This window comes from Malurus melanocephalus, unplaced genomic scaffold (genome assembly GCF_030028575.1).
Source record: "Malurus melanocephalus ecotype Western Australia unplaced genomic scaffold, MMel_1.1 scaffold_116, whole genome shotgun sequence".
Taxonomy (NCBI): Eukaryota; Metazoa; Chordata; class Aves; order Passeriformes; family Maluridae; genus Malurus; species Malurus melanocephalus.
This window is the reverse complement of record NW_026623348.1, coordinates 1302146-1322292: the sequence shown is the minus strand read 5'-3', so window position 1 is coordinate 1322292 and position 20147 is coordinate 1302146. Positions and strand designations below refer to the sequence as shown.

General features: G+C 38.6%; 1 protein-coding gene across 1 annotated transcript in view; it reads left to right on the top strand.

Moving 5' to 3' along the window:
• Nucleotides 1-20147, top strand: part of FBN1 (fibrillin 1) — a 139924-nt gene that overhangs the window by 79467 nt on the left and 40310 nt on the right. The window contains exons 17-31 of the mRNA XM_057369896.1: nucleotides 251-304; nucleotides 1185-1310; nucleotides 3082-3207; nucleotides 3744-3863; nucleotides 4793-4930; nucleotides 5924-5974; nucleotides 8463-8588; nucleotides 9376-9600; nucleotides 10623-10748; nucleotides 10841-10969; nucleotides 11411-11536; nucleotides 11661-11786; nucleotides 12469-12591; nucleotides 16178-16303; nucleotides 17093-17218. Of these exons, the coding sequence (XP_057225879.1) occupies nucleotides 251-304; nucleotides 1185-1310; nucleotides 3082-3207; nucleotides 3744-3863; nucleotides 4793-4930; nucleotides 5924-5974; nucleotides 8463-8588; nucleotides 9376-9600; nucleotides 10623-10748; nucleotides 10841-10969; nucleotides 11411-11536; nucleotides 11661-11786; nucleotides 12469-12591; nucleotides 16178-16303; nucleotides 17093-17218 (1848 nt within the window). The remainder of the gene's footprint in view (nucleotides 1-250; nucleotides 305-1184; nucleotides 1311-3081; nucleotides 3208-3743; nucleotides 3864-4792; nucleotides 4931-5923; nucleotides 5975-8462; nucleotides 8589-9375; nucleotides 9601-10622; nucleotides 10749-10840; nucleotides 10970-11410; nucleotides 11537-11660; nucleotides 11787-12468; nucleotides 12592-16177; nucleotides 16304-17092; nucleotides 17219-20147) is intronic.

The window sequence follows — 20147 nt, the reverse complement described above, 5'->3', positions numbered from 1 at the left end:
TTATGTCTRTTCTTAAATGCCACAGGTCATCATGTGAAGTTTTTACCCTCCATCTTCATAGGCAGATTCAGACCCTGAATCTGCTAAAATGCTTCACAGGTTCAGAATACTGTGAGGTTATTAATGTTTTCAAAAGAATTGAAAGTCATGTTACTTCATTCAAATAATTAATTGCCATAGTTAAATGGTGATGATGAAAGCAATGAGCTAAGAAAGAATATTCCAATAAGTATTTTCGTATTTTTTCCAGCTGAATATCAGGCTCTATGCAGCAGTGGAACTGGCATGACTGCAGGAGGAAATGGTAAGATCACTTAATGTAATTCAAACTATAGCACTATAGCACTTTTGTCTGAAAGTGTTACCTTSATATCCCTAATTTGTTAGCCATGCTGGGGAGGATGAAAAGATGAGAATGGGAGAAGAGTTTAGGATKAAATGAATGGAGCATGGCATTCAGGAGCATGCCATTTCACCAGTGAGCCCTCTCTGTTTTATATCATGGAGTGTATGTAAGTGCCATTATAAAATAGTGACAAATTTWCACAAAGTGTCAGTGYCTAYATGATTTTAYATGTAAATAATATTTGCATATTTCWGGTGAAATCATTCTGAAGAATAAAGCCATATTGAACATTGAGCTTACTCATGTTTTCTTCTGTCATAATAGGCCAGGGTTTATTTAACTACAGAGAAGAAGGAAATGATTACAATAAAAGCTTTGTAGTCATAGAACTGTGAAACTGCAAACTCTTAAGTCAGCCAATGCTCACTAGTAGATTTGCTGGCAGTAGASAGGGAAAAGCACTCAGAAAGGAGGGATATTAATGCTTTGGCAAGTGATGCCATCTGGAAATGCTATGAATCAGGAGATATGKGGAGTATTAGTACATGMGCCTCTCTAAATCTAATCTCTGTTCCCCAGTTTAATATCCTAGTTCTTACCTACAGTTGAAAGTTTCCTAAAGGGCTGTGGATTAGAGATAAATCAATGTTAAAGAAATGTTTTTTTCTCTTGAGTGTGAATATTTAGGTGTGAATTTCCTAATCAGAGCTACATAATTATAAATGTAGAGCAGCCAATATTAATGATACTGAAAATGTCTTTTTCTAGTTTGGAGAATTAACCCCTACAAGCCCTCAACAACAGGCTCTGATGTWTGGGTCTTTTTACCTTTTTGTAGATATTAATGAGTGCTTATTGGATCCCGATCTCTGTCCAAATGGAAGGTGTGARAATCTGCATGGAACATACAAATGTTATTGTGACCCTGGATATGAAGTAGACTCAACTGGGAAAAACTGCATTGGTATGAAATGTCTTATCCCCAATTTATAAAGAATCATCACACCCTTTCTCAAACTCTGTTGGCTAAACTGTCCAAATCTGTACTTCCAGTCTTTTCATAAAAGCAGAGGCTGCAGCCTTCTCTTGAATATGACTGATCTGACCAGTGTACAGTGTTCTGATGAAGYCTGACCACTGCCTTGTATAGTTGTGCCAGAAATTCTCCATTGCCCTATGGAGTATCCTGCCCAAGCTGATTCCAGAGAGCATTAGTCTTTTTTCAAATATGAGTGGGATCAAAGTTAACTTCTAATTGCATATTACATCCAGAGCTTTCTCACTGGCCTTCAGCTGATGAGTTCTGCTTTCTAGCATGTTATTGTTACTGGTCCCTAATTGCAAAGTTTTGAATGCTCTTGATTGTATTTCATCTTATTTTTCTTGTTCATATTGTCAAGATTAATTTAGCCTTGCCTGATTCTCTGTATTGGTAATAACTTCCAGGTTAGTGTTGTCCACAATTTTTGATTCCATTCATTTTTTACTTCTGCATTACAACGAGTATTTAATGGGACCATTCCCAAGACTGATCCCTGAAAGCATTTCCAATATCCTCACTTCATCATGMTTATTCTCTTTTTTAATATATCCTACTGTAATCTCTCCTTTGTCCAGCTTTGGAACCACCTTAAAGTTCTTAAATTCCTTTCTATTATCTCCAGCTTACATAATAATTTTATTTGGGTTCTTTATTCTCTACTTAAACCTAAATAGCTTAAGTCATCGGTGTTATCCTAGTCTAAACTATCCATTATCTTTTWWAAAAAAWTTTAAAAGGTTGGTCTTYCTTAGATAAAAATCACACTGTAATTCATCCCATTTTCCCATTTTCTTCTTTGGCTTTCATTCTCCRTGTCCCATTCCGGTATTTGTTTGTAGCTGATGGCATCTCTTCTCCCAATCTGTCTGTGAGCTTTCCAGATGCTCCCCAGCCCACCCTGTTGTAGCTCACGTCCATGCTCCATACAGCTGTTTCCCATTCTTCCATAATGTTCCATCTGGCCCTCTCTCAATATTTCTGAACTCCTGTGAAGCTTCCCACATGCTCTGTTTTATTCTCCAAGTCTCCCTTCTTTTCCTAGCACTTTTGCTGTTCCCAGCTGCTGCACTGACCCTCTGATTCTTCCCAACTTCTCTCAACACTTTCTGAGGCCTCTCTGACTTAGCCAATTGTTCCTGTCTGCTCTTTGGGTCTCTCCTGGTCTTCACCTGCTATTCATGGCCCATTGCCACCTTCTTGAAACTTCTCTCTAATGACTACAGTTCTTCCAAAGGTTTCCTAAGGGATCTTGAAATTTAGCACTAGCATTCTATTTAAATTTTTCATCTCTGAAGCAAGTGTAGACTTACATTAGCCTTTTTAACCATAACATCTAAGACAGTTCAGAGCCAGCTTGGAAAAAAATGGTGATTTAAAGACCAGAATGATCAGCAAACCTTTTCAAACCAATCCTGTCCTTGTTTCTTTCATGACTGTGGAGGCTGCTGTGCAGGGACTCAGAGACAGCATAGAGCTAGTCCACAATAAAGGCAGGAAGAAAATRTGATTCCCAACTTTTTTATGAACTGTGGTGTGGCTGTCACATACTATAAATATGTGAGGAAAGGAAGTACAAGCKCTTGTGCAAATCTATTTGTCTTCTCTGAAATGTGGCTGTTGGGAGGGAAATCCTGYCCTGACTTCTCTTTCATAAATGTTTTATTTCTTTAAAAATTSTTTATTTTCACTGTAGATATTGATGAATGTGCACTGAACATGCTGCTTTGTGACAATGGGCAATGCAGAAATACGCCTGGAAGTTTCACCTGCACCTGTCCAAAAGGATTTGTGTACACTCCTGATCTAAAGACATGTGAAGGTAATTGGTTACACTCCATTTCATGCTAGTTTTATTCATTTGGATTGTTTTCATATTGTGCCAGAAATACTTTGAACTTCGATGAGGATATAATGTGTAAAGCTAAAAAAAAAGTCATAAATGAATTCTATGGGGAAGTAGGAGAATGAGGAGAGACAAGGTCAAAATGAAGCCATTAGATAACCTCATGGAATAGCCTGTGCTAGATCTATGCCAGCACTCTCCTTATTTACTACTACCAGTGAGCCCACACTGTGCCAAGGGTGAGAAGAAAGCTTTACAAATCTATTGCATGAGAAACAGAGCCAAAGGACTCCTAGTTTGAACCCTTTTTTGGGTCACAAACAATTCTAATGTGTTAGTGTGTTTGGGACACATACATCCTTAGTCTGTTGTGAAGAGTTTCATAACAAAAAAGGGAAAAATTSGGAAGATGGGTTTGGAAGAAAGCTTTGTGCCCTTTCCTAAACTGAAAAGAGCCRTATGTATTTTTGTTAATGTTTTCTGGCACTAATAGCAGTGTGTTTCTTCTCTAGATATTGATGAATGTGAATCTAACCCCTGTGTTAATGGAGTGTGCAAAAACACACCAGGTTCTTTTGTTTGTGAATGTTCTCCTGAAAGTACTTTGGATCCAACCAGAACCATCTGCATAGGTATTTATTCTTCTCAAGATTTTATGTTTGCTGGTTAAAAATGTCCAGTGACATGCCAATATAGTACACCAGGTTTAGAAAATACTTTTAAATAACTTGTGTAGATAAACTAATGGAAGATGTAACAGAAACAACGTTAAGAAAGTGCTTGTTTTCACCATTGCTATTGGTGCATAAAGCACACTTGGGAGCTTGGTGTGCTTCCATGTCCAATTTGAAAGAGAGATGAATTTTTTTTCTAACGAACACAGAAATGTTAACACTAGTACTTCAGATCTGTGCTCACCTCTTTAATTTCTCCTGTAATAAGGTGAATATGTTCTAATTAGGATCTGCTCTCTGGAAATAATGTACTCTTTGAGATGGAGTGTGAATAAGTTATGCACAGTCCAGACCTCAAGAGCATCCAGAGACAATGCTATGACTCAGAGCCTCTGTGGGCTTATAATTCCCCTTCTTCCCTGTTCTCTTGGGACAGTAATTTACAGCTCTCATCTAGTCAGCGAGGAAAACTGTAGGACTACAGCTTTCTGATCCTGGCTATCTCCTGCCACTCCCTATTTGGGAAGATATCCAGACTGGGGGATCTAGCAAGGGTTCATATCTGCTCTGTTCTTCTGAATGTGCCTCTAATCTGAGTCATTATAAATACAGGGACTAAAATCTTGAATGGTGTTGACATACTCCTTGTTAAGGACAATAAACATCAACTAGGATTTGCAAGACCTCTGTGCTGGGATGATTTCAKGCTATAGTCCAGCACAGAGAAGGTTAAATTAAGAGATTTAAAAATAAATTTGGCTCTGATGTGATGAATTATTATGGAAGGGTAATCTTTTTTCATTGTTAAATTCACATGTGTTTGAAAATACAGTAATGCATAATGCTAAAGAATCTGTTATGACAATACATTTTTTCTTTCCAAACAGAAACTGTCAAGGGTACCTGTTGGCAGAACATAGTGAACGGAAGGTGTGAAATAAATATCAATGGAGCAACTCTGAAATCCCAGTGCTGTTCCTCACTAGGTGCTGCTTGGGGAAGCCCATGTACTCCATGTGAACGAGGTAACGCCTTTGTTTTCCTCAGGGACTTGGGACTTCTCCTCTTCTGAGGCTGGTCCAGATTATTGCCAAAGAAGTTGGGCACAGGCTAGACAAATAACTTTACTTGTTCTGTTATCAAACTGTCATTCCTTATTCAGTCCTAAAAAAAGAGAAGTCTTGATATTTGAGAGGTAGCATGTAGTATAGAGAGTTCTAACTGGATTTTACAGTAAATATTTTACAAGTTTAAGCACTGAAGGGAAGGGACCACACCTACAGTCTGTAACTTGCAGCCTTTCTTTAGCATGGTTTGTCATAATTAGTGATCTGGGGTTCCTAATGATGTAGCAATAAATGCATGTTCCCCAGAGATCCCAGGGAAATGTTCGCAACAAATGGATCTTTGGTGTGGTCATGGAAGGAGGAGAGGGAGTAGCCCTTGTTATTATACTCTGTAGATTAACTGATGACCTGGAAAATCATACACTTGATCAAGAAATGGGTTGAGATCGCTGCATATTCATTTGATAACTTGACTGAACTGTGAGATGAGCTGGGAACTGAGTGATGAGCTGATGAATGCAGAAATGTGTGTGGGTTGTTATTTCTACATCCTGAAAGCTTCTAGTTTGCTCAATCTTTGGGTAATTTCATTCTGTGTATCTTACCAGAATTCATCCTCATTCATCCATAGAGAATAGGGTTGTAATGTGCTGTGATCAAGTGAAATGAATTAATTGGTTCGAATGAAGCAGGAATCATAACCACTTTTAGGTTAGCTAGCTGAGACACATGGGAAGCAAGAGAGGATAAAGGCTCACACTCTATATAGTTTATGTAGCTGCCCCATCTTATCTCTTTATTATTTCAGAAAATACTGGGACACTGTCTAAGCACTCAGACTTCTCATAGCAATAAACTAGATAATGTTTCACATGATCAGTTTTGTACAATAAATTAATGGTGAGTTTTGGACTGTAGTGTTCTGAAACTTCACTTGTGTTTGTTTTACAGACCCAATATGTCAAAAGGGATATTCAAGAATAAGAGGAACATTGTGTGAAGGTATTTATTGTTGCCTTAACATAAATCAGAGCTTGAATGAAAAAATGCCAGTGTTTTGATTTAAGTGGTTAATTTAGTGTAGAGGAACACTATGCCAAGTTCTTACCTTCAGTTGTTCCATTGGCTTCATTGGAGTTATGTCAGGGATGAATTTAGTTTCAGTTTGTTTAACATTCCTGCATGCTCACGGTTTATCTAAAACACACTTGCAAATATAATGCCTACCAGTATAAGGAGGTGGTTCTCTTTCTTCRGTATGTTAACTGAGTACAAAGTATGAGTCTTGTATATGCTACAAAACATGGCATAAGTAATACAGTGGTATGATAAGCCATTACTGTACTTTAGAAAAGGAATTTTCAAAGACTATAGTTCAGATTAAGGTTTTCTTCTTTTTCTTACTCTATCTTTGGCTTTCTCCCACACAACATTATATGAAATCTTACACATTCCAAAACATAGTTTCACTGTCCTATTAAAAAAAAAAAGCATCAGGACACAGTTATACTTTGGTTAAGGAAAAGGTTAAAGATATTTTAAATGTGTAGTTTGTTGCTTGGTATGAGACAACTATACTATTCTGTGAGAATTGAAGGTCCCACCCTATTTCATCTCTATTTGAATTGATTTGAACCCCTGGAAAAGTACTGCATATTTACATAATATGCAGAAGCTCAGAGAGTCTCAAACTGCTGTGGGTCATCCTGACTGACAACATCTGACATGACACTGCAGTTAAAATATTTTTTAAAAATTACTCCCATATGTAGCTTCCATAAAGAAACATTGTTTTTTCCCTTAATAAAAAAAAAAAAAAAAGAAGAGGAACACCCTCACACATACTCATTGCTTTCCAAATGATGACTGAATACCTTGGCATGTCTGTGCTGCAGACCCACTGTACATAACTTATCTGACCTCAGCAACACTGTGTGGAGTGTGTAAGTGAAAGAAAAGAAAAAAGAGTGGGCCCACCTATCTCTCTTCACAAGGAAAGTCTTAAAACATTTTCGACACTGCTAGGATGGAAAGGTTATGCTTCCAARGCACAGACATAACTGTTTGCAGCATTTCCTTTACCAGCTTCATCTATTACATGSTTTAATCTTTCTCATTTCAATGGGACCTGGATAGCCTCAGGTTTTTCAGAGTAGTTTTCCTTCCTTGTAACATTGCTGAACGCTTAGTTGGTTTTCAACCAATGTAAGCATTTTTCAAGACAGGGAAAGGTCTCTAGGAAATTTACTGGCAAGTGAGAGACAGGAGTAAGTTTAGTTCCCAAAAGGTGATAGTCAGTTCTCCCATGCACAGCCCATGTAAAATGAGTAATAGATCTTGTGCAAGGAAATAAGCAAACTAAATTGGCAGCATTCCTCTCGTTTACGGGTGAGCCCTGGAGTTGTCAGCTGCAATATTGCTCACAGGCCATGAACAGTTTCAGTGGTTTCTAATAATCCACTGGCTTTACTTCATACCTTCCAGTCAATTTACAATATCTATCCAAGGGCAGAGGCCACTGATTTGCCCCCCAGCATTTATCCTCCATCCTGCTCCGTGAGGTTTGAGAGATGCAGAGTCTCTTTACACCAAGAGTTTTGTCTGGAGGCCTAACAAGMCCAAACTTCCCACTTCTTGGTCACTGTATACATAAGCATTCATCTACAGATTGCCATTCTTTTTCCATTTTTTGTTCTTATCCTCTGGTGTCTTAAAAATTGTCATGTTTCGTCCTGGAGCCATTTTTAGTGCTGGAGGCTTTTTCCCAAAGGCTGTTGTGAAGCATATGCTTTCCACAACGGACATGGGTGGGAGGACCTCACACTTAGAYTACGAAACATTTATCTAGGCACAAACCAAGCTAACACATATAATCAAATTGTCTTTACCCAAAAGTGCTAAATTTACCTCTTAAATACAGAAATACAGTCTTTACTTAATGAAGTTAAACTCTGTGGGTAGTTGTAAGGAGGTTATTTTAAATCAAATAAAGTTGCTAATCGCTGACAAGGTCATAGGGTCAGATTTCAAATGGTGTTGTAGTTTCCAGACATGCAGATAGAGAAAATTTTCAGAAATCTTTAAAAAATGCTGGATCTAGTTGGAATAATGCATAATATAATTTTGCACTTACCTTGGTCTTTCTTTGCCCATTTGCTTCAAATATCTGGCCCACAGTGAGTATGAAAATGGATATRGTTTTTAAACACCCCTCCCTTTTCTGTTACGTTTGAGTTTGATTTCAGTATATGTAGATATGGCAAAAAACAACATGTATTATTTCTGATTATCAGCAGTTTTCTGTAATTTTTGGCTCTGAATGACTTGCTTAGGAAATAGTAAATGTTTTGAATTTTTTCAGGCCATGTAAACTGCTGTGATTTTTTTAATTTTATGCTAAAACATTAAAATTTTATTATTTTTAATACTTTTTCTAATTTATTCATGTTAAACATGCTAGTGTTTACTCATACTTTTTTTTTAAAAACAGATGTAAATGAATGTGAGGTGTTTCCTGGAGTCTGTACAAATGGGCAGTGTGTCAATACCTTGGGATCATTTGTTTGCCAGTGCCCCAATGGAATGACTTTAGATGCTTCTGGACGGACTTGTCTTGGTAGGTATTAATTCCATGTACAGGTCTGCTAAGGAAGAGCAAATCTATGCAGTGACTAGTGAGACTGCATATACTCTAACAAGCAAGAAAAATTGGTTTTGCCCATTTTTCAAATGGAATTAGTCAGGGAAAGGAACTTAGTTCAGCTGGACTAGGAACAGATTCCAGTGGTGATAGCTAAAGCCCATCACCATCTGCTAGCTGGTGAGCARCATTGATTTAGTTCCAGATCATTCATCTGACAAATCCCTACAGATCATCCACGCTCTTAGCACTCTTCATCTGCAGCCCCACTGAAAYCACCTTCCACAAAGGCTGGGATAGTGGAGGATGCACCAGTGTGGGCTGGGACATGGCCACACCATGCACCTTGATGGAGGGTGCAACAGAAGATGCAAGTTTTGTATGCTGTCCACCCAAAGCATACATTACTATGACAATAAATGCCCAAGATTTGTTTCTGAACAAGGCATAGCTTTTAGTATTTAAAAGGACTTACATGAGTGTGGCAAGCTCTCATGTTTTAAATCCTATTCTGATCCAAAATCTACTTCAGKTGTTGAGCACCATTTTTCAGAGTGGTGCTTTAAACTTACCTCAGCTGTTAAGTTCTGAGTTTAGCACTAATATTTTGCTGTTAGGAATTATGCAGTGAGCTTGGTATGCTCCTCTGAGTCCACACCAACATGGAGCAAACTGTCCTGTGAAGGGATTTTAGAAAAAAAATCCTCTGCAGTGAACTAAATTTTCTCTTTCTTTCTCCACATGTTGTGTAATTTCCCCACAGACATTCGCCTGGAGAGTTGCTACCTGCGGCACGAGGATGAGCAGTGCACGGCKCAGATCCCCGGGCGGCACCGCATGGACGCCTGCTGCTGCTCCGTGGGGGCAGCCTGGGGCTACGAGTGCGAGGAGTGCCCTCTCAGGGGAACCCCTGAGTTTGAAGCTCTTTGTCCAAGGGGACCTGGCTTCTCTACGAAGATAGAGATTAGTGGGAAACCTTTCTCTAAAGGTACGGGACATAGGCACATTTGAAAGTCCAATTAGATTTCATGGTAACTAAAGCCTGGATAAAACGCAAGAGACTTCAGCTCATTTTACAGACCATTAAATACCATATAATACTGCAGCCTCACTAGAGAGGTTAAATTGTGCCTGGCTTTGCCTCCTGGTACCTCATAGTACAAGAACTGGAGCAAACTGGGCAGTCAGCTTGGGACGTACTGGAAGAGCAATCCTTACTTGTGAAGGGTGCAGTAACTTTAATTCTGCTGTGGAACAACCAAGAAATGGTGAATAATTATGGGAACTTCTTGTGAAGCTGCTTGGAGAAGTAGAGGAAATAGCTTCCAGGATGATGGCTCAAATTAGCGGAATTTTATTTACTGTAAACCAAGTCATATTATGACTCTTGTTGGTAAGCTTCCAGCATTAAATGGGAATCACACCCTAGCATTGTGTGTTGAAAACTGTCTTTCTGGGGTTACCAGTGGGGTTAAGCTGGACAGTGTCAGAAGTTACCCAAAAATGAAACATTATGAAATCTGAAATTAGAGAAARATATATATGAATGACAATTGCTGTTGTTAGTTTCAGCCTTGGTTTTTTAAACAGTTACTAAGCTGTTAATTATCCATAAAGAAAAGTGACATGTGCTTTTATTTATGYCCATTATATTTTCTGTGACTCATGGAAGTCACATTTTTTTCTCAGAAATCAGAAGACAGAGTGGTTCTTTTGGAAGTTCTCTTTGTCTTTATCCTCTGTCCACTGAAATCTTACTTAGCTGCAGATCAGATCCTGCAGGACAAAGGGGGAAAAAATACCATTTTGTGGCAGAAAGTGTTCTTGGCAATTCCAGCACAGAGTGTCTACACTGTGGGTTAGGGGGAAGTCAATATCAGTTTATGTAGCGTGSTCTAATTTCCCAGAAGGAGGGGTCACTTATCATGAAAAAGGATGAGCTCTGGTGTCTKTTGAGAGCTCTTGTGCACTGTTTTTCTATGAAATGATAACAACATGTCTCATTTTCAGACATCAATGAATGCAAAATGTTCCCCAGCCTTTGTACCCATGGAAAATGCAGAAATACCATTGGCAGTTTTAAGTGTAGATGCGACAGTGGATTTGCCCTTGATTCTGAAGAGAGGAACTGCACAGGTAAACTCTATGGAGGTCTCTCTCATAGCTTTGAATTGAAAAGGAARAATAGAACTCCTTTGAAAATCCTGTGAATGTGTTTTGTGTTGCAGATATTGATGAATGCCGCATCTCTCCTGATCTTTGTGGCCAAGGCATATGCGTCAATACTCCTGGAGACTTTGAGTGTGAATGTTTTGAAGGCTATGAAAGTGGATTTATGATGATGAAAAACTGCATGGGTATGTTTTTTATAGACCTTAGATGTGCAATAGTATGCTATGTGCTAGTGTGCTCTRTATGGTTTATTTGGGGGTTTTTGAAGGTTTGATTGTGCCTGGGTTTAGGTCTTATTCTGCGAGCCTTATTAAAGCTAACTTTAAATGTAAATTTGCTGCTTCTGCAACTTGCCAGAGCATATATAAGCAAGGGACAGGATTTTAGGATGCTAAATTTATCCTCCCAATCCCCATTTTGCTAAGTGGGACACCACCCTGAACTTTGAAACTAAGGCGAATTAGAATTTAGAAGAAGTCTTTTTTCGAATTTATTTTCATTTCCCAACTGCTCTGTGGTGTAAAGGATGACTGGCTGTAGRACAGGCTGCAGGGTGAGCCAAGGCAGATGGTGCTGTGGTGAGGGATGTGCTGCCCTGCAATGATGTGCCTCCCCTTTCCCCACAGACATTGACGAGTGTCAGCGCAATCCCCTTCTCTGCAGGGGTGGCACCTGCATCAACACAGAGGGAAGCTTTCGGTGTGATTGTCCTCCAGGCCATCAGATATCACCAAATATCTCTGCGTGTGTAGGTAAGACATGCTGGCAAAATCGATGTTGTGCACAGTGTTTGAAACCACTCTTGTGCTGTGCATTTATTGTGTTTTAGTATTATTTTCAGGACTAAAATGTGTTCCTGTTTTTCTTTTGCTACAGACATTAATGAATGTGAGCTGAGCACCAACCTGTGCCGAAATGGCCGTTGTGTCAACCTGATTGGAAAGTATCAGTGTGCTTGCAACCCTGGGTATCAGTCCACACCTGACAAGCTGTACTGTGTTGGTAAGGACAAAATCTACACTGGAGCTCTAGCAAACAGGGAAGATAAAACACACATAATTGTTTCAGTTTAGTAGTTATATAAAGCAATTTTTAACCATGGTTTGCTCTAGCAAACAGGGAAGATAAAACGCACATAATTGTTTCAGTTTAGTAGTTATATAAAGCAATTTTTAACCATGATTCAAAAAAACCTCCAAAACATGCACATCCATTTTTGAGAGAAATATTAGATCAGTTATATATTTAATTTAAAATCATCATTCCTGATGGACCATRAAACAGAATCATGTGGTTCAGTTGCATGTGTTCATTCAACTGGGCCATGGAAATACATGGAAAATCCACTGGCTTTAATTCTGCCTAGTAATTTTTTACGTTGATCCTTACAAAAACTTTATTGTCCTCATGATACAGCAGTAACACAACACTGCTATTTCTATATGTAGAAAGAGAAGCACAGAAGTATTTTTATATGTGGTCAGGTATCATCTCTTTCCATCCCTGGTTTGCCTGACATCCATCCCAGTGCCTGCCTTTGCAAACACTTGAATGTTAGTGCTCAAATATCAAGTGTATATTCTGTATTGATGCTGTACTGAAAAGCTGACTCCAAATGTCCACTTGAAATGTGCTGTACAGTAAAAGGTATTGTGGGTTTTAACTGTCATTTTCTCCTTTTTAGATATTGATGAGTGCAGTATAATGAATGGTGGCTGTGAGAACTTCTGTACAAACTCAGAGGGCAGCTATGAATGCAGCTGTAAACAAGGCTTTGCSCTCATGCCAGACCACAGGACATGCACTGGTAAGGGAGATTTTGGGAACTTTTCTGCTTGAAGGGTTTGTTTCAATAGTTTAATAATGGACCTTCTTTTTAAGATTAAAGCTATTGTAATAAATAAACTGTTAAGAAAATAAAATAAAGTAAAGTAAAAGAAGTAAACATCTCCAAAATATCAGAATTGGGCAACTGCAGAAAGCAGTGCTCTGAAGGGAACTGATTCTTCAAAATTTCAGAAAGTGTACAAGTTGATTCTGAATTTAATAACAAAATACTTTCATTTTTTCAGTAGGACAKAAATTTTCCCCTTTTGGTGCCATATTAAATCTAAATCCAAAACAGGTTGACGACCATTAAAAAATTAYCATGAACAGAAGCCAAAATGCTGTGCATGTGTATTGTAAGGTTATGTTGGAGAAAGGATAGACAAAAATGCTGGAAAAGAAGCTGGTTGTTCTGTTCTGTGATTGCGTGGTATCTGCTCTTAAGCAAGCAAAAARATTCCTATTTTTAATTCTTTGGTTAGTCAAATGTAAGTATGCTGCATTACTTCAGAGCTGAATGATTTACAGAGAAACTGAAATCTGAATAGTATGACCCTTTCTTAGGAAACAGGTCTTTTGCACTCTTAAAAGAGTTTGTGAGAAAATTTTTAGAGCTCYCTTACGGCCGGGTGTTCTCCTTTGGGAGTCTGCGAGTCATAATCCCAGTAAGTGAATTGTGCTTGGTGATTTCCATACAGGGCACTGGAAAGATAATTCTGCCCTACTTTTCTCTTATTTCTTGCTTCACAGCCACTGGCCTGATGAGGCATGKGAATATTTGCCAGCTGTTTGCCAATTCCATCCAAGACCTCCTTGAAAAGCATKAGAATTATAACAGGGTTAATCCCTTGGAATAGAATTGCCTTTATAGTTGAACAAATGGAGAGTTTTCTATACTGAATAGAGTGCTCAYATTTAGAATTTGTAAATATTTATAGACCTCGAACCAGAGTCTCAATTACCCTGAGGCCACTCACTATCATTCCAGAAGATAAAAGAGCCCTAAAGCATAGTAATTTGTAGTGTTCCCCACATGGTAGCTTGCTCTGTCAGGAAGATGTAAAGTAGCCAGCCTTCAGCAAGTATCAGACCTCATTCAAAGAAAGAATTCAACTAGAAAAAGCGCAGATTTGATTGACTCTGAAAACCTAAAATATTTAGATTAGAAGTAGTTTGYTTTAGCTCAAGTTTCTAGAAAAGGCAAGTTTTTACAAAAGCTTGCCCAAACATTGGTGTTTGGGGCACTTTTTCAATGCAAAAATAAAACCAGTTGAACGAAATTGTGCCTCAGCCAAAATCTAAACCCAAATGAGAGGATYAGAGCGACATGAGAGGGAAGGGAGGAGGGGGGAGCAGGGGTCTCTGAGCCACTTTTCTGTTTTCATCTTCTTGGCTTGACCAAATGACCCAAGTGTGCATTTGCACAGCTTTTGGGATCTCAAATCCGCTGGCTAGAAACAATTCTATGCTTTACTCCCCCTTGTCCTTAGGCACCCCAAACACATCTCTAAACCCCAAACCAGAACAGATAATTTAGAGCACCTTCCTGCATATTAAACTAAAAACCTTGGAATAGAAAGTTGCCATCTTTCCATTCTCAAAGTCAAAACGGAAGCATCTGCCTTTGYTGTAGGGAGGGGATGTATTCTCTGTGGTTTGTCCACACATTAATTTGACCCTAAACATGTCCATAGAAGTTTGTAGTCAGATCTTACCTTAGTTGTGAATTTCTACATATTTATATCCAGCCTTGACTCTGAAAAATAGAATTGCCTTCACAGGCCAGCTGTAATAACTATTAGCTATTCATTTTCATACTCTCGTCTATTAAGGACTGGAGTGCAATAGCCACACATAAAAAGGTTGAAATAGCAGAAACCCCAGACATCTTTSGATGTCAAGTCAAATCTAAGAAAATATCCAGAGATGTGAGGGGGCACCTTCACTACCCTATTAGTATTGAAAATACTGCTTCCTTCTCTTGAAAAGATGTTATTTACACATGTAAACATCTGGTGAATATTCAAAATCCACATGCTAAAGTTTTGCCTCYGCCCAACCAATAAGAATAAAAATAATTAGTGACATTTCCTTTTCATTGCACTAAATACCTGGTTTTACACTGTTAGTTGTTTGTGCATAGTACAAGATATAATAGGACTGTGACCTGTGGTTGTGAAACACCTATTTTACATTTTCAGTTTTCTCTCTGTGTGAACATGTCTTTTATCTTTAACATCACACAAAGCTGGAAGCCATCACAGAATATATTTCCTGATAATTGAGCTGGTAAGAATGCTGTGCAGTTCAGTAGTAGGTCAGGTTTGAATTGGTGAGGTTATGCATAAATAATCAGCTCAATTAGGAGAAACAACAGGTTCTTTGTCAGCTGATTTTCCCCCAACTGTGAAATCGGTACAGTGACAGGTTCGTAAATAAAGCTCTTTATTTCTGTCATTATTATTCCCATTTCTAGAGCTTGATTTTGCATGTTAATTCAAATTCCATTCCAAATTAACATTTTCAGGCTAATGTCCATGCCAACATTATTTGCTTGTTAAGATAAACAGGACTGGTCAGCCTTCTTCCTTGCAGAAGTTGTGTATCCACGCAAGCACTAGCTGCTAGAAATATGGCAGAATAATGAACATAATATTTTAAATTAATGTGAGTTCATTTTCTGCAGCTGCATAATTACTGCAATCCACAATAGACTGCTCTGATAATGAGTTACACCCTTTCTCTTGGAGAGGATTCCTGAATCTTGTCCTTTTTGTGCTGATTTTTTTCCCATGGTATCACTAGGCAGAGTTTCTGATTTTTGCTCTTGCTAGTCTGTGTTGGTGCTGACACAGGAAGATTCTAGGGATTTTTACAGGGAACACTAGCAWAACCCCAGGGGCTCTGAAAGATTCCAGAACTTAGCATGGCTGCCTTAATATAATAAAAGTATCTGCTTCTACAGATTGACCCAAATCAGTGATGGCAATTTTATTAATTGAGAAAATAACTTTCCATCCTAGAGGATGTAACTATATGGCTGGCCTGGCCAGTCAGCTGAAATGCTAAAAAAGACCATAAAAATCTCTTAGTGAAATAAATGTAATTGTTTCCATTGAGTTGAACTGTTTCCAGTTTGTCACCACCCTTGAGATCTGTAGAGACGTTTTGCATATATGACGACTTTTTAAAGCTCTATAAATTTTGATATTTTTGTCACTGAATTTGACTTCAGAGCTTGCGTGGATTTCAACAATGATGGATTGTATCCAAGAATCCACAATTATATGTAGCCTTGTAGCGTGACAAAGGTTCCGTGTGGGTTCTTTTCTCTGAAGGAAAAGTTGGTTCCTGTTCCCACTGGAGTCAGGGGAATGTTTTGCCACCGACTTTAGCTGGAGACAAGGAGCTTACTCATCAGGACGATTTTGCAATGTACTGTYCRGTTATTTGCAAGGATTCCATTTTCACCMTGTTTATCAGAGCATTAAAATGCTTACTTGCCATGATGATGGTGAGTTGCATCRCATGAAGGTAACRTATTTTAATCTGATTTTCCCCTGTAGATATTGATGAGTGTGAAGACAATCCTAACATCTGTGATGGAGGCCAGTGTACAAACATCCCAGGAGAATACAGGTGTCTTTGCTATGATGGATTTATGGCATCTGAAGACATGAAGACTTGCATAGGTAAGTGAAAGCATATATTCCAACCTGCATTAAACACAGAAAAATTATTTGTTAAGGCGCTCTTTCCAAATAGACAGACAATGATATTTAAAGAGTATTGCTTTTATGTCCTAATTTTGGTCACCTGACCATAGAACCAGCCCTATGGCACAAATGCAAATGTGATCTCTGTATATCCGTGCAGATTTGGGTGCAAACATGATGTATAGCATTGCATGTTTGGGTCCTCTTCCAGTAGGGTTTTCATACATCTGCAGTGCCCACAGAAAGAAATTGGATGATGCTGTGGAAAATTTCCAGCAAGATAAATCACCCGTGCTGATTYAAACTTGTCTCTAGGACAAAACTGTGTGGAAGTTTTGTATCTTGTAGGACAGAGCATGAAAAAATGTCTCTCCAAAACCACATTTTCTCATGTCAGTTTAAAATCTTGAGTGTATTTGGTGAGAAATGCTTGACAAAACATGACAATGCATGCATTCACATATAAATGTATACATATCTATATACATATATGTTGAAATTATCAATAATCATACTCATTCTTTGGATAACTGCAGCTTAGTGTGTAAGGAAAGTTGGAAATTAAAGGTACGTTAATGCAGGTGTGGTAATATAGCATTGTTACCCCAGACCTCAAAATGTATACTAGATAAAGAATAACTACTACAAGCAGTTTCTGCTTTGCATACGTAGAGTGTTTTGGTATAAAATTAATCTCTAAAGAGATTTTTCCAGTTGYTTTCTAAGAATTGTATTTAATGAATCTTACTTCATGGGGTTTTTCAGATGTTAATGAGTGTGAGCTGCATTTAAACATCTGTCTGAGTGGAACCTGTGAGAATACAAAAGGCTCATTTATCTGCCACTGTGACATGGGATATTCAGGCAAGAAAGGCACAACTGGTTGCACAGGTAAGTTTTAAACCTTAATTATTAATTTTTAGTTAAACACATGAATCTGCTTTTCTGGTGTTTAGAACCACCTCTCCCTGTGCTTCTTTTCATTTACTTGTGCTCTTGTTTTACCTCTCATCCAAATTTGCTGAGCTTCTGTTCTGCTAAACCTCAGTGGTATTGCATTCAGCCAGATGCTGCTTCTGCTGAAATGAGCGAATCAAAGATTGAAATGAAAATTGGGCATATTATTGCACAGTTGTTCATTTAAGAGAACAGCAAATGCCATTATCTGTAATGTGACAAACTCCTCAATGAATTTGGATTTGCTAATTGTATACTATGCAAGCAAATAACAGGTGTCTGTTCAAAGTATTATTTGGCAAACACAGATGGCTCGAAATATGTGCTAAAATATATATTCAGTTTTTGCAAAGTGTTGACAATACAGTTACACAACTACATGCTATCAGCAAAATCAGAATTTGCTTTATTTCATGTATTGCCAGGAAACAGAAATGAGATTCAAATATACAGGCTTTGAGGGCATGACATTAATAATCCAAGTGCTGGTGTCTCAAGCCAAGGTGTTTAGAGTCTTAGGCTTTGCCCAAATGTGAATGTGAACATATGTTTAATATAATTTTTAATGTAGACTTGGGGTAAACACATTTCTGGCAATGTCTTTGAGACACACTTTTATTCTTAGTCTGCCCTTATTGTAATATATGTTTAAGTGTCCCAAATATACAAAGCTATTTTTGTAACAACTCTCATAGAACAATCTGAGAGCTAGAGTTGTATTTTACATACTGGACTTGTGGATGAATAATTGTGCATTAGTAACAGCTGCCTTTGACTGACATATGAACTGATCTAAATCCAAGACATCCCTAATGGTACCCTGTAGACCAACATTTCAGTGTTCTTTGTTTCTGTTCTACATTATATGAAGATCTCCAGGTCTCTAGACCTGAAAAGCCTCCTGCTGATCAGTTGCACATGGTGCAGCTATCACTCCCAGCCTAAGGAGCAGGCTGAGAAGGTGCAACAAGGAGTAGAAGGCAAAACACAGAGAAAGGTCACAAAGGGAGGGGAGGAATCTGAGGTATGGCTTCTGGAGAAGTGCCTGGAAATAGCCACCATTTTGGCACCCTATGATTCAAGGTAGTAGCAAATGCCCCAAGCAATATTTTTTTGTTAATGAAGCGGCCAGGAAATCCCTCTCTTCTGGTCCCAGCCAGGCCATGACCTCTGGATGAGCACKGTCTGTCATGAGGGCTCTTCCCACTTCCTTACACATTTTTATCTTTCCCTGCTGCCAGTATTTTAGAGAGGATGGAACTCACCAGGAAAAACACCACAGTACCTTAATTACAACAGATGCTATAGAGGGGTTCAGTACTTTGAAAGAGCCCAGTGGTCTAAGACAAAAAGGTGAAGTATCACTTGTGTTGATATAGTTGAGATGGGACCATACTCGAATAATGAAAATCTTTTTCGATTTAAGTRAGGAAGCAGAGCAGGAAATTTCTAGGTTTGTTTCAAAATGAAAAAACGGTGTGGATACAGGTCCCATTGTGACTACATTGTTCAGGTTCTCACATTCTGGTTTTTAAAATGTCTGATTTACTACTGGAAAGCTTTGAATTGCCCATTTCTTGTTTGCAGAGTATTAGAGCAGAGTTGAAGTTCCCAGGCTCAGGTACTGCAGACTAGAAGAGCATCCTTCAACACTTCTTCTGCAAGTACCTTGCCAACAGCACCTTGACCCCAGAATTCAGTTCTTGTTTTACAGACAGATCAAAAGCATCCACAGCTTTTAGGAATTCCCATAGAAAAAAAATACAAAAACATGGACAGTACTTTGAATAGGAGATCCTCTGTTTCATGAGAACAAGTAAATCATGTCCTTTGGGTTCCATTCCAGTTTTGTCTAAATATTTCAGCTCCCTTGTCATTACTGTGTGTTTCCATTTTAACAAATAAACTTGTTTTTCCCCCCCAATCATTTAACAGTATTCAGAATCCACCCACTGACATTCCCATCCCACACAGATGTTAGTTCCCCTAGTTCTCCCCTCTCCTTGGTTCTCAGTAAGAATGTGGACAGAGTTTAGTAACAAAAATAAAATTTAAAAAATATTATGCAAAAATACACATTGTAGRTGCAGGTTTCCAACATCAAATGTTATGGATGGTTAAATATCCATTCACAAGACAAACTGTGCTAATACTGGCTTAGAGAACTTCAATTTAAATTTTCCTAGGCCATGGTACACAGCCACTAAAGAGAATATTGCTGCGTTTTCCCCTATCCCRGTTCCAGATTGCCCAATTTTATGACAAATTCCTTGTCTCTGCTTTTCTGTCAATAAAGTATATGTGTACTTGAGCAGAAATTAAATCCTGGTTTGGCACTTACATCTGTATTTTGTGATTCATCACCACTCTGGATTACTGCTTGTAAATCTGCAATATTTCACTGTTGATGCAGAGCCTTAAACTTGCTCTGATATTTTCACAGGGAAACAAATTATTCTCTGATCATCTCCCATCCATCCTTGCAGTTATGGCTCTGTGCAGAGCCCCCCTGTTTGTTCCTGATGAAGGGGGGCTTGCACAAGCTTAGGGTGCTCYTCACAGAGTCAAACTGAAAGAGGTGAATTTGGCAGCAGTAATTGCCCAAAGCATGACCAACAGATCAAAAATAAACATGTTCCAAGTCAGCTGGRTTTCTCCACAGCAGGCTCAGGGAGTTGGAAGGCTGAGACCAGGCTCTGACTCTTCAAGGGCCATTTGGAAATGGTTGTTGCCCTTTGGAGAAAGGCTGGTGGAAGGTATTGTGCTGCAGCCTTGGTGTGGAGTGTGGGCTTGGGGAGTTTGGTGTTGAACATTGTCCAGTGGTGGTGGTGGCATTAGTGGATACAGGAGGAGTGAGTGCTCA